Source organism: Penicillium hordei (genome assembly GCF_028827395.1).
Source record: "Penicillium hordei strain IBT 12815 chromosome Unknown utg000003l_segment0_segment0, whole genome shotgun sequence".
NCBI classification, from domain to species: Eukaryota; Fungi; Ascomycota; class Eurotiomycetes; order Eurotiales; family Aspergillaceae; genus Penicillium; species Penicillium hordei.
Window position 1 is genome coordinate 2,980,422 of NW_026623144.1, and position 13,857 is coordinate 2,994,278.

General features: G+C 45.2%; 4 protein-coding genes across 4 annotated transcripts; 1 reads left to right on the forward strand and 3 right to left on the reverse strand.

Annotated features, from left to right (window-relative positions):
• Positions 1–3,139: 3,139 nt before the first annotated feature.
• Positions 3,140–4,690, reverse strand: N7537_006354 (DUF563 domain protein; the record flags this gene model as incomplete). Its single annotated transcript, XM_056897411.1, has 1 exon — positions 3,140–4,690. The coding sequence occupies one exon, from the start codon at positions 4,688–4,690 to the stop codon at positions 3,140–3,142; it is 1,551 nt and encodes a 516-aa protein (XP_056753196.1).
• A 1,755-nt stretch (positions 4,691–6,445) lies between these two features.
• Positions 6,446–8,254, forward strand: N7537_006355 (Zn(II)2Cys6 transcription factor; the record flags this gene model as incomplete). Its single annotated transcript, XM_056897412.1, has 5 exons — positions 6,446–6,458; positions 6,505–6,902; positions 7,330–7,403; positions 7,522–8,158; positions 8,207–8,254. The coding sequence occupies 5 exons, from the start codon at positions 6,446–6,448 to the stop codon at positions 8,252–8,254; spliced, it is 1,170 nt and encodes a 389-aa protein (XP_056753197.1).
• A 138-nt stretch (positions 8,255–8,392) lies between these two features.
• Positions 8,393–9,387, reverse strand: N7537_006356 (oxidoreductase, short-chain dehydrogenase/reductase family; the record flags this gene model as incomplete). The annotated part of the gene is made up of 4 exons (XM_056897413.1): positions 8,393–8,601; positions 8,685–8,836; positions 8,896–9,096; positions 9,170–9,387. The coding sequence occupies 4 exons, from the start codon at positions 9,385–9,387 to the stop codon at positions 8,393–8,395; spliced, it is 780 nt and encodes a 259-aa protein (XP_056753198.1).
• A 383-nt stretch (positions 9,388–9,770) lies between these two features.
• On the reverse strand, positions 9,771–12,017 carry N7537_006357 (uncharacterized protein; the record flags this gene model as incomplete). Its single annotated transcript, XM_056897414.1, has 10 exons — positions 9,771–9,961; positions 10,020–10,104; positions 10,159–10,275; positions 10,331–10,417; positions 10,488–10,603; positions 10,659–10,784; positions 10,846–11,073; positions 11,193–11,365; positions 11,426–11,612; positions 11,708–12,017. 10 exons carry the CDS (start codon positions 12,015–12,017, stop codon positions 9,771–9,773), a joined length of 1,620 nt encoding a protein of 539 aa, XP_056753199.1.
• Between the last annotated feature and the right edge of the window lie 1,840 nt (positions 12,018–13,857).

Consider the following 13,857-nt stretch of genomic DNA (forward strand, 5'->3'; position numbering starts at 1 on the left):
GTTCTCAACATCGGTCATTCATACCATAAATTGTTCGTATACCAGATACCAGATTTCTGTGAATATGCTACAACATACAGCTACGTAGACGGAGCTAAATGGATTCTGCACCATTCTATTAGCTATAAAGGCCGGCGCAGGGCTGCATTTGTTGTAGCTGAGAACGCAGAGCCCAAGGGCGGTGGAGATTTTAAATGGGTGATATAATACAAGGATAATCGCATCTCACCTGACACTAATTTCCGGAGGCGCCTTTTAACGTCTCTACGACCAGCTTCAAAACCAGTGCAGGATCATCCCGCTATTTTATTTTATTTGACAAGAACGCCTATCATGGAGGAAGGGGATTCTTGGATGAACCTATTTTTCTCTGGCAGCCATCCAAACATTCCGAACACCAAAGAACTTGAGGACCGACGATTCCGACCTTTTTGTGCTGAAGACGACAACTGGGAACTAGGAAGCAAGGCCGATATATCAAGAGAACCGGATGCGAGCAGTATACAAGTATTTTGGCTTCGGATCCAAGGACGTAGAAAATATATCGGCAAAGTCGTAAGTAGAGACAATCATTATACGCGTGCGGCATGCTTCGATTAATCCTATACTAGTTCCCTTGCTATTCTAGGCGAGATGCTACGATACAGCTTCACCGTATCGGAGTATCGCCAAATCCAGAAAGGATAGAGGATGCTATATACGAGTTCGATAGATTTTATCGGGAGGTACGGGTATACAGCCATATTGACCTATTCTGTCCCGCCCGTGAAAGAATCTATTTCCCACAATTCCATGGAGTGATCACCGATATGCCAAAATCTCGATTTTCTTCAGGGTATTACCACGAGCGAGCGGTTGTGCTAGAGGTAATAAAACCGGACTTACGCTCTCGACGAGTTCTTAGTGAAGTTGTCAATCACCAGTCTAAATTCTTAGCTATCCTTAAAACCCTATCCGAAAGGTTTTGCACTACTCCTGAAGTGATTTCTCTAAGCTCGTTTGAGTAGGAGTGGTATCATTCTTTGCTGAAAGACCGACTTCGTCGCCTAGATACTTTATATCGAATTGGTATAATATATGGCGATATCTATGATTTCCACTTTCGACTTCCTAATGACATTTACGATACAGTTCTATACGACTTCTCTGAATCGTACACTTTCTCTATAAAGCAGCCTTTTCGGGTAAGTAGCGGAAGACCCCGACCTTTAAGCCGTATATCAGAGGGTGAGCGTGAACGTGTCCTTCTATATATCCTGAATCGGTAAGAAAGAAAATTTCAATCTTTATATCTCGTCACTAACATACTCTCAGAGCCGCCTCACGAGATCTTCGGTCCCATCTAATACATTTCAACCGTAAAGCCTCGGTTGCCGGTATCGACTCTGTTGATAATGCACTCTGGCAGTCTCTAGATAAAAAGGGGGACTTGTTAGAGTTAATCATACTGAAAGTCTCCCATCACCCAGATGGTGAGTATTGATCCGTTCCCAGATTTGAGATATTGAGTATTAACTATGCTAGACTTTTCGATGCCGACCTTGAATTCCATTTTCCCTTTTCTGGAAGCCGTATGCCCAAACTCTGACCTCTGCTGGCATATTCGTCGAGGCAGACTTTTACGTCGATATGAGTCAGTTTGGGCTGTCTTTTGTGAGGATAAAACCCACCCACAATCAATCACTTTTGACTGTGAGCCACAATTTGAAACGGTTGAAAAGATGAAGGACACTTGCTTTATACTTTGCTTAGTACCACATTCATGGGAGAAGTTTGATTTTGCCGGGCTTTATGAGCTACGGAAACATTGCACTCGTTTGGTTACAGCAAAATTTCCCGGGGCAATACTAAGTCGAGCCGAATTTTGGAAAGAAGCGGAGTCTAGAGGAAGAGGGGATATAGAATCCTAAAGAATGAAAACCTTGCCCTTGCCTTTTTACTTATCCTTCTACCCTATGTAACGATCTTGTCATTTATCGCATAGAAATAATATTTTAAGCTTCAAAAGGCTTAGCTATCGAGAGGTTAATAGAGGTATATTATATAGGGTAGAAAGTAATATAGGATAATATTTTCCTATATAAAAATCGACAAATTCGAAGGTAAGATAGGAGCTATAGTTATCTATTAAAAGAAGCCTTAGCCTACCGCTCTTTACTAATTAATAGTAGCTTTATAAAAGGGAAATATCTATTAAAGGGTAATTTTATTATCGATCTAGCTATCGGTAGAGGTATATTGAATGCCAGTAATTGATTCCGATTAGTCTCTAGTAGCGAGATCGCTAGATTTACGAGAGGTAATAACCCTACGTTACTCCCTTTAGCCGATTTAGTAGCCGGTTTTATCCTAATTATAAATCTTATACAGTAGGAATTGATACCGTTTAAACAGATCGGAAAGGTGATTAAACCAGAGCAGTAATACGCGGTAATCCTTACTATCAACCCTCGATTTCTCCTCTAGCTTTTAGTTAATACAATTGAACCTAGGGGGTAGTCTTGCAATGAAGCGATACACCCAGTTATAGCCGACAACCTGATCTTTACTAGCCTTTTTAAAATGACATTTGCAGTATCTTCAATCATCTCTAGGGTAGGTGATATATAGCACCATATAGCGTTTGAATCCAGTTAGTAAGAGATGACCAACCTTCACGTTGTTCAGGGGTCAAAAAGAACTCCTCATCACTGGTCTTGAAACCCTTTGCCGGAGCCTTGGAAGGCTCTTTGCTTTTGTTGGTAGAGGAGCCATGCTGCAGGTTTGTTGGTTTGTGAGATGGTGAAATTGTGATAAAGGCTCGAGGAGTTGGATTAAAGTCCTTGGTATTTTGAATGAGCAGTCCAATGACGATATGTTAAATAAGAAGTCCAAGATGGTATGTGTGGCTGGTACGAGAGCCATACTTGTACAGAGTATAGAGTTGAAAGATAACCTTGGAAGGGTAGAACTTCACCCTCCATCTTAAAATGTCTTAAATACATGTCTTTCAAAGTTGCCAGCCCTAGTGTATATACTTGCTGCCAAACACAATTGCGGTGCTGTGGATATTTCAAAAAACGAACTTCACCATGAATGTGAAGTCTACTTATGATTTTTTCAAGTGTGTATGTATTCGTTATATTCAGCTATATTCGTTTCAGTTATCATGGATTCGTGCAATCTTATTATACAAGGCTTTCAAAGCAATATCCAGAACATCCGTAAACCTCTCCTTATCCAAAGAGACTTGCTCTTCATGCCAGTCCACCCTAGGAGATGTATCCGATCCCTTCGAAGACCGAACACTGAAATATGAATGGTCCGACAGAGAAGCCAGGTTTTCATAAACCCTACAATCAACCCGCGCGGGAAGAATCTCAACAACAGTTGACCGTGGAGGGAGAAACATGGCATGTGTCAAACCAGCCCCATGGACCCCGACCAGAATATCAGTCTGCTGCAGAATATCCAATTGCTCTATGAACGAAATCGCCGCAAAATCGACTTCCTGGATTGTAATGCTCGGAAAAGAAGACTTGACATCTTCAAGATATTCGGTGTGATTGAGTAGGACGCGGGTCTCCTTGCGGTCGATGAAAGTCATTCTTATATCATCACCCTGGCGTGAGCGTGGGTGCTGAAGTGGAATGTTGTAGTGATCCAAGACTCGGCGTGAGAATGTATGCAGAAGTGCCGAGTTCTTGCATGAAGCACCCTCCCGAGGGGGGTTGGCCTGCCACAGGGGATTGCTTCCACCCGCAAGCGGGAGAATGATGTTTTCAAGGCTTGTGTTTGGGGGCAGGTCTTTGAGACGTCGTATTGGTCGTTTTGCGAAAATAGACCATAAATCAAAAACTGGGCCGTCTGCGTGGTCGTCTAGCAGAACAACTTGGGTATTTAACGTATCAGGGGGCGTGAAGAATGGCTTCGAGTCGGACGATTGACTCATTTGGAGTACGTCCAAGGTCAGGGACATAGAAAAGATCTCCAACAAGGAATGCCATATGTTGGATGATCCCTCTCGCTTGACCAATATCGTATATTCAGGTGTTTCGGACTCATTTGGCTCGACGGTGTCGTCAAGCTCTATCCAGTTATCCATGATGACACGCGGACCGGTGTCGTACATGTATTTTGGGAATGTGCCATATTCGGGGACGAGGAAGGGTTGGTGTGAATCGGGGAGCATGCCAAGTTCGCAGCCTAGGCGGAATTTGGCTGTGACGGGATCGAAAATTGCGTTACGGGCTATGCATAATGAATCAACATATCCCTTAGTGGTTTGACTGTGGAAGCACGTTATGTCGGATGGCGAGTCTGTGGTGCAGTATGCTGTTGTGGAGTCACGGAGGGTTTCGAGGTACTTCGTACCGAAACGACTCTCACAAAATATTGACTCTTCTGTTGTTACGAGGTAGTCCTGCGGGAGATTGGGTCTTGCAGATTTTGGATATGATTTTGCGACGGTGGGACGTTGAGGAGTTTCTTCGTGGGTTGGTGATACCGAAGAGTTGCCGTTAGGTATCGGGATATTGGAGCACGCATTCAGCTCGATGGGGCCGGGAAGAAAGTGTGCTTCAGACAGATCATCAGTGCAGTGTATGCACCGTGGAATGCTATTACCGATGAGCCACAGGAAGATGATCAGGGAAGCACCAGTTAAAGTTTTCAATGGCCATGATGCACGCCGATACCCCATCATGACCATGGTTTTATGAAGTCCGAGGAGCATACAACAGATATATGTGAGAAGGGCAACTGATACATCGACGTACCATGCTCTTGTTAAATCTGATCCAAACTAGCGAGCCCATGGACGTCCAATAGTGAATATCACCCCATACCTTTTAATAGGAATTTACATATGTACCTAGTTTATGGAATATTGAGGAGCATTGACCGCTACTACACTCATAGTGATCTTGAAGTACCGAGTACCGAGTACTGTTTCGGTACCTAGATTGGCCAGGGAACTAGTGTAATAACCGCGATAGTATATGAGTTAACCAGTCATATCTAGAAAGACAACAAAGACTTCCATCATCCGAGTCACGGTTCCCACTGCCAAGTTATAAAAAAAAAATTCAACGTCGGAAATACGACAGGAAATTGGAGGCTGAATGTGTTGTGTTCTTTGTTCTCGAAACTAGGCCCCTTAGGGTTAAAACCAACGTTTAGTCTATCGTAGTTAGGCCTATCCGACGCCAAAGCCACGGGTCTCGGATCTTTGATTGTCGCGCGCAGGTTATTCCCGGGTTAATGTGCTAACCTAAAGCGAATCCCCGCATGTACAACACGTCAGTCCTTTACCTACGTAGCTTACTCCATGTCTATAGGAGAGGGGGGGGTAAGTGAGAGGTTTTTTTTTTTACCTATCACGATGATGAGAAACTGGAAATTGAACTTATCAAAATACAGAAGCTATAAGCTATACAAAACCACACAAAGTATGTTGTAAATGAAGAATAAGAATACAAATATTCCAAAATTGCGGTCAGTGGTTTTTTTGGGTCCGAGCTAGGTCGAGACGCTTAGGCGATGTGGCAATAAACCTTGTAAGTTGACTTGTATTTTCCTCTCGAATCACAAATCAATGGCTTCAATCGAGGGATCTGGATTTAATTCTCTAACATGTCACGTTGATTTGGACCCCAGACAATAACGGGCGGCTAATTCATTGCTTTGGTCTTTGATTCGTTTCCGGCCAACTCAAACGACCCACCACGGGCATGTTATTATAATACCCTGCTTCAATACACCTGATTATAATATTTCATGCCAACAAAGATTAGAGCCTCGGGTCCAGCGAGCTTCCTAACAGGAATGTCGGGACTGGCCTAACATCTCGGATTTGGATGCCCAATTGAATAAGGTCGGCGCTATGCCTCCATGTACTCCGTGTGCGTTGTCGTCGATAGCAAGATGAAACGCTATATGCTGTTGCCTGATTGTGTACCTTACTGAGGAGCCGTATTAGTTACGTTGATTGAAGATCAAGCGCAAGGACCCAATAAGCCTTATAGCGAACCTTCCAATCCCCAAGAACTAAGAGAGTAAAAAAATACAGTGAGAGTCATTATAGCTTGCTGGGAATTCTATATGGCTAGTCAGCCTTATAATTTCCGCGAGCTTCTGTGATTCTTAAAAATATGCCAGCCTTAGGTATTCTCACCTAAAAAGGAACGCTACGAAGCCCACTAAGTGTCATCCTGTATAGTTAGTTGCCTAGACTAACGAAGTTTGCGTAGGGAATATCGTAGGAAAAGGGAACCGAACTTGAAATTTGAAGCTAAATATATAAATCTGGAGACGCGTGAAGTGACGCTGTAGATATCGTCACGTGGCGTTATCCCCGGCTTTTCCAACGTTCTGTAATTGAACCTATTCGTATATCCTCATCGTGTTTCGACTACAACGAAAATCCATTCTATCCATCGTCCCTGGTGACTCAGCTTGAAGGGATATGCCCCGGGGAGGTTTGTGCAACAGCCACCGAGAAGATGCGGCTCTGACGATGACTAGGCCCGGCTTGTATAACATGCCGTGAAAAGTGCCGTAAATGCGACCGCACAAAACCCGTTTGTCAAAGATGCATCACCAAAGGCCTTGAATGCAAAGGATATCCAGACAAGTTCCGTTTTGCGGGGTTAGCAACCCGAGGCAAGTGGAAAAATAGGGCGGTTCCTGCTGTGAGCCGCGACAATGCTGTCACGACTCAACCGGCCATCGGACCCGATCATCCAGATTCAAACCATGAGAAGTTTGATCAACCGCATCGAAGTGGTTTTGCCTTGCGCGTGGATCAGAATATCGAACCACTGCCAAGTCTCGACCATCCCTGGCCACAGCCAGAAGGGCGAGCCGTGGAGTTGGACGATTTATTAATGCTAGAACGGACGGAAATGTTGTTGACACATTGTGTGTTTACTTTATTCTTGGTGACAAACAGCCCTTGACTGACTGCTGGATATTTAGATGACCAGGTCATATGTCCACATCAAATTGCGCTTCCAGCTGCTGGCGCGGACAACCCATATCAAGTCTATGTTTTGCCGCTAGCATACGAACAAATAGGCCTGCTGTATGCAGTTCTAGGTCTTACTGCATGCCACATGGGAATAAACCAGGAAGATGAATATTTACGAGAAACTTTGGCCGTTGAATATCGGGTCAGAGCTATACGCTGGCTTGGGGAGACCCTCCGAAACGGGATATCTGGCGAGCTGGATGAAAATGAACGCGATGGGATTTTCGTTACTATTCAGATACTTTTACTCCAGGATGTGGGTTGCCAATATTCCACTTTGATACCCGATCTTGACACGAAAACTAATAATCTGAATGAAGATTTTCGAATCGGGCATCTCCACCCACGGAGTTCATATTACAGGTGCCCTATCGATCTGCAACCAGTTGCGCTTGTGTGATACCCTGTCTAAAGAGGATGAAAGAACTATATTTTTCTTGGGAAATCTCGCATGGCATGTGGGCTCATATCGTTTATGGGTTAGACTTCAGTGCTGACGCGTATCCTACTAGGCTGGACATCATCCGTTCACTCGCAGACCCACGACGACTATGCTTCTCCCCCGAGCTTCGTGGATCTGTAGCCACTCTAAGCGATTTGAAATTCGAGCGGGTCAATGGCTGTCCGCGCGATATGTTCCTGATAATGGGCAACGTCATAGAGCATGCCAAGGCTCATGCGACGGGCAAAATAGAAACGCCAGAATACGAGCGACTCCTCAACGCTTACCGGTATGAGCTCTACTCGTGGCGTTTAAAAACCGACAGCTATCCAAACGATGATCACCGCTGGCCTGCAGTTGCCGAGGCATTCCGTCACGCATGCATACTACATACATCTCGCTTGTTGGATGTGACCCAACCGGCTGAAGCGCCAATGATACAGAATTCAGTGACGGCCATCTTGGACTCACTAGCGGAAATCCCAGCCGAATGTCGTCTGATCGAGTTGGTGGTTATGCCACTCTTTATGGCTGGGGCTGATGCTTTGTCCCCATACGCTCGGCATTATGTCCTTCTGCGATTCGACCATATCCGGGCTCATGGTGGTGTGGCTAACCATATGTCGATTTCCCTGCTCAAATCCGTTTGGGATGGTCGAGGCAGACAGGCGAAACATGACAGCAGCAATATTCCATGGGGGTGGTTTGTGAGTTAGCTTCTTTATGGAATGCTTGATCTTAGCTGACTTATGCAGACTCGCGACCCGGGATCAGAGCAACAACATGACTATCTCATTATATAAATCTATCCTTTACTTTTGTACATTTACCATCGTGATACCTTTCGGAGACGAAATTATTGATTTGGATTGACTATTGAACGTCCAAATGGCTGCCAGCGAGTGATAGCAACGGCGTGGTGACACAGCTTTCAATCTACGTCATACGTCACGAAGCATTGGGACGACCTCATCGAAGACTTGGCGACGCTTGTCATTCAGATCTCGAAAGACCTCCGTGGGTCCAACGCCTCCACCGATAACCTCGTCGCTTCCGTTTTCCAATACTTGATAGACATGTTCGGCATACCCCTCAACTGGTATCCCCATGCTGCGTCCTTTCTCAATGCCCATATAATCGTGTAATTCGGCTACACAAGATGATGATGAGTATGGTACTCTTCATTCTCCATTCCGCCTTTGGGGATTTGATTGAACCGAGATATCCACTTACTAGACACAAGGGGTGGAGCCAAGTCGATCACTTTGATACTTGATTCTCTCAGCTGGTCTCGCAGGCAGTACAAAAAGGCGTTCAGAGCAGCTTTAGCGGCTGAGTAGGCGGGGATTCTTGGTGCAGGCACCAAAGCCAGAAGCGATGTTGTACTATTCAGAACAGATTAGAAGTCCTATCAACACGATGGTTTTGGAGATCGTGTACTAACAATATAAAGCTTGTTGGGGTCGACTTGGACATCAAGAATGGAGTAAACGCCTGAGTTAGAGCAACGTAGCTGATGAAATTGACGTCCATTTCTGCTCTGAAATCACTCAAGTCCCCATCCTTGGGGTCGGTCAAGTCGTATTTCCGTTGCGTGCCTGGATTGAGGAAGATACAGTCGATATCTGGATATTGAGCCGTTGCGCTGTTTTCAACTTCACACGTTAGAAATCCCTATGTTCCCCTAAATTCATATCTCGAAATGTTCGCCAACTGACTCTGCGGCGAATCGGGGAGCCCCGTTAATATCGCTGACATCGTAATCCATCGCGGAAGCTTTTTCTTCGCCGTGCTTTTCAATGAACTCTTCGAGACGCTGTTTCCGTCGCCCTACGGCAGTCACTTTGATACCAGCCTGGATCAGACGATCAGCCACCGCTCTACCGATCCCCGATGTAGCTCCAACGAGCAAAACGTGCTTGTATGGGAATGTCATCTTGAGATAGGATCTGATCAACCTAAATGGGGTTATTCGAGGAAGAGAGTATTTGACGTGAGTTGGTGAGCGGTAATTAGAGCCCAACTGAACTGTTAGGTTTTCACACCGCGTGTGTCTATATGCAGGTCGAGGGAACCCCGCAGTATCTATCAGGGTACGTAAACGTCTTTGAATCTGTCTGAGATACTTGCGGATACGATATACCAGTGGTTAAATTATTGCGACTGTTGTTGTAGCCAACTGTCGACCATACCTCTTCAATGAGTCCAAATAGTAAGAGGGAAGCTTTCGTGGATTTTTCGACTAGAACCTAATACCAAATGTTGCACTCAGTTTTGATTAACCCCCAACATCTCAAGCCCTTGGGTTGCCGACTTGAATTAATCCAGGCCAACCTGTTTGACTCGAGAAGTGCCCGTCACTTTTCCATTGTCCTCTCTTGATGCTACCGATGTATCTCCCTCTATAGACGATGACTCGAGGGGGTCAACAGCTGAGAGACCCGCCCCTGCCTTTGCTGCCTTTTTCTTATCGTGCCGCAAAAGGAATTGAACAATTGCGGTGCTCGAGACTGGAAAGATATTGTCAGCAGGGAACATGGCTCGGATGGAAGAGGAATGGCTTCTTACTGAGCAATACTTGAAGTACGATTGACCAAGTATATCCCTTAGGAGCTTGGGGGTAGTCTGTAGTTTTCCACACGAAATTGGGTGCCTTTGTTCAAGCTAGTTAGTATTGTCCTTAAGTGGAAGAGAGGAGGAGACTCACGACGGCTTGTACAACATAAGCAAGGTCGTTAGCCATAGCAACAAGCAACGCTCGCTTTTCTGTATCATCAGAGCAGATCTCGTTGATCCAACTCAAGATTAAAGGACCGGCACCAGCCTAAAAACACCGTTAATATGTGACGATTGAAAACTTCACAGAATTGTAGACTTACGCCAATATTACTCAGCCAATAAACAGCCATACGGCCCTTGATATTTGTGTAAAATGGCAAAGTCTTCAACAACACAGCGAACATGAGCTGCACAATAGAGGCAATCGTTAGCTACCGTAGTATGAAAATAACTTGACCGTAGCCTCTCTTGACTCACATTAATAACGGCGCCGACGTAAATAAATGGCCAGCGAGCGCCGCGACATGGCCCATCAGACAACCAAGCCCAAATCAATCCCATCACGATAAGAATAGCGGTTGTAGGAAGAGGTACTTGTGAATGAGTTAATTATTTGTGGTTAGATGAAGGACCCGAAGTCGAACTCACAATTATTGATCTGTGCGACGGTGTAACTCTTCCCAGGGACAGGAGGAGGGTGGGCATTAAAACTCTTCAGCCAATAGCCCATAGCAGGTTGAAGGTAGCCATTGTTCCAGAGGATGTATAGCAATGCTGTGGGTTATTGTTAATATAGTTTCAGGATGAGAAAGGCGTATAGTAGAGTACGACTCACGAAGAAGATAAGTATGCCAACTTAGTAGGATTTCCCTCGCCCTTTCCTTGGTCCAGGGCTTCTTGCCAGCACGTCCAATATTATCCATTCTTTTGATTGACATAAGATGCTCCTCTTCCGTTGTCCACCATGTCTTCTTGCCGCTTTGTGGTAGGTTAGGGAAGAATACGTATCCAGCGAGCGCAAGCGGTAGCGTAATGATACCGTCAATAATAAAAAGCCAGCGCCCTATTTTAATCAGTCAGTGGCTGTTTCCTCTGTTTTCGTTTGACCTTGAGGCAAAGGGGAAGAATTCTCGAAACCAAAAGCTGGGAGAGGGAAAATCGAGAAGGATTGCGGTCACATACATCCAGCGTAACCATGTGTCCCATTCAGGTTTGTATATGCGGCGGCCTGGAGGAAACCGCTGAACATAGTGCCAACTGAACCGGCAAGCCAGAAGATCATAGCCCGCTTTCCAATTTCTCGTGGTGTGTACCATGATCCCAGTAAGTAATGGATGCCGGGGTAAAATCCTGATCTATAACCGAGTCAGTAACTGGTCCCTAACAGTAAATATAATCTTGAGATGTCGACATACTCAAAAAGTCCGACAAGGAACCGCAAAGCATACAGGGACTTGTACGATTTGACGCTTGATGTGCAAATAGTCGCGAGTCCCCATCCTAGCTCTAGCGAGGGGATGACCCATCGAGGCGAGATTCTGGTTAACAACAGGTTGGACGGAATTTGACCAATAACATATCCCACAGTCCAGATAGAGGTGCCTATACTCGTTGTTAGCAAATGTCAGAAAGCCGCCCGGCTTTTTGCAAAAGAACAGACAGGAAAAAGTGGGTTAGGCGAGGGTAAAATCACATACTGGTCACTAGTTGATTGCCAAACATCTCGAGATCCTCTTCCATGCCACTGAGAAATGCATTGTTGACATTCGTTTGGTCGATATTCTTCAAAAAATAACCAATAGATGCGAACGTGAGAACGAAAGTATCTACTTTAAAAAGCAACCAGCGTTGATCCGGTGGAAGGTCCCATGTATCCCATACATAACTCTTCCATGACCTAGCAGGATTTACAACATCATTTCCCTGGGTGTTGTTGCTCTGGTTCTCCGCATCTATGCTGTGTACCGAGGCGGCCGTCACTCGCTGGGAATCACCCGTGGTTCCCATCGTGATTTGGGAGTGTGACGCTGAAATACCCACTGCGCAGATTGATAACTGTCCCAGGGGGCTACTTTTCGGTGGAAATCAACAGATACTCTACTGACCTTATACGACTAGCGAAATATGTCCTCAGCGGACGTTTTAATCGCGTCAGTGAGACATCCTACAATCATCCCACTTTGGGGTGCGGCAGTTGAGGAGATAGATAGTCATTAAGTCCGAAACTAATGTTAATCACATTCTATAGGTTTATCTAGCGGGTACCTAACATACAGACATGGCGATTCTCCGGTGTAATCTTGCGCAATACTCACGCAATTTGTTTTAAAACTGCAAGCTTTCACACTAAAGGGCGGGCCAGCCTTGCTAGTGCTAAGCCTATCTCTGAGGCCAAGGGAAGACCTGTGGATTTAAAGTAGTTTGCTGGCAGATCTGGGCTTTTCTCACGGTTACGTGCTAAGACGCCATCCCTTGGTATCTTACGTGCTACGAACACAAACTCGAATGACAAATGCAATTAAAGGATGATGGCTCTGCCCTTCCAGTTCTCAATATGACAGATATCGGCAACAAAAGGATACCTAATTGTCGGAAGTCATTGTTATGTCCCTAAACAAATATGCGAGATCGACCCGAGCCTCAACGTGGGGCCCCGGGGGTTGACCCAGATTACACAAGGCTCAGCATAGTGATTCCAGTCTATGTCAAATACCTGGGTCTGAATGTATAGGTAATAAGTTCATTAGCATTATCACCCTTGGCCACCCTATGTCTCATCGACTACCTAAAAAGGCTAACGATCCCCAGGCTAGGGTATATCAATTTGCATATGAACAATCCACTCTGCCCGGGAATGGGGTCGGAGTAATCACCTTAATTACACTACGTAGAACTCATTATTTACCGCTATAATATCAATCGACGAGATGGGCCAATTGGTCGCATTTCTTCGGGGCGCCGGTAGACCTCACGTGGAACCCTATAGTCGGTGGGTAAATCTCGTAGGGTGAGGCCCTGACATTTCAATTTTTATCACATTTATGGGGTACATATTCCGGTCAACCTTGTGTTCAAGTCATAAATCTATTGGCGACGAAGAACTGGAGGGTTATATATCACATCAACGTTCAACAAACGGCAAAGTGGGTATAACAGCAACGAAGCACAATATACTCAGCACCCATCCAAAATTTCCCCAACCAGCTATCGCGTAAAATTTACCAAACTCTAACAGACCAATTAAGCTTGCCAAAGCCCAAGCAATCTCAGATATACCATAACTTGGGGCATATCCACCATTATTGCCTAAAGATCCTGGCTGATGTGCTTCATTGGTATGAACACGGCAGCGTGTATGACCATCCAGTTTTCACCGTCTTGGATAACCGTGAGGCTATGTATCCAAAGAGGACGATCGAAAGTCTTGCAGATTGTAGGGGGGGAAAGAGACAAGCCAAAGTATATTGTAGTTGCTTTAAGGACAGTTTCCGGGTCTGTGTCGAGTATAAGGGGTATTTTGAGATATTTCCCTTCGTTTCCTACAGCTAAGCAATATCAACCCTTTTAAAACCCAATACCTACAGGGCTGGGTCCCTTTAATAAACAAGACTTTATTCGGATATGCCCCTAACTCCAGCATCGTATCTCAGCGCATTGGTAAGATCCGTGCGAATCGGGAATAGCGTCATTTTCCCGCGTCCTTCTCCGCGAGTCATAACTGCGCGTCAAGGCGCGTGCGCCAACTCTCTGCAACATTCTCTCTGCAACATTTCATCTAATATCCTAAAATTACCCTTGAACGGGCTAGAATTTAACATATCAAAAGTTCCTTCTAAAATTCAGTGGC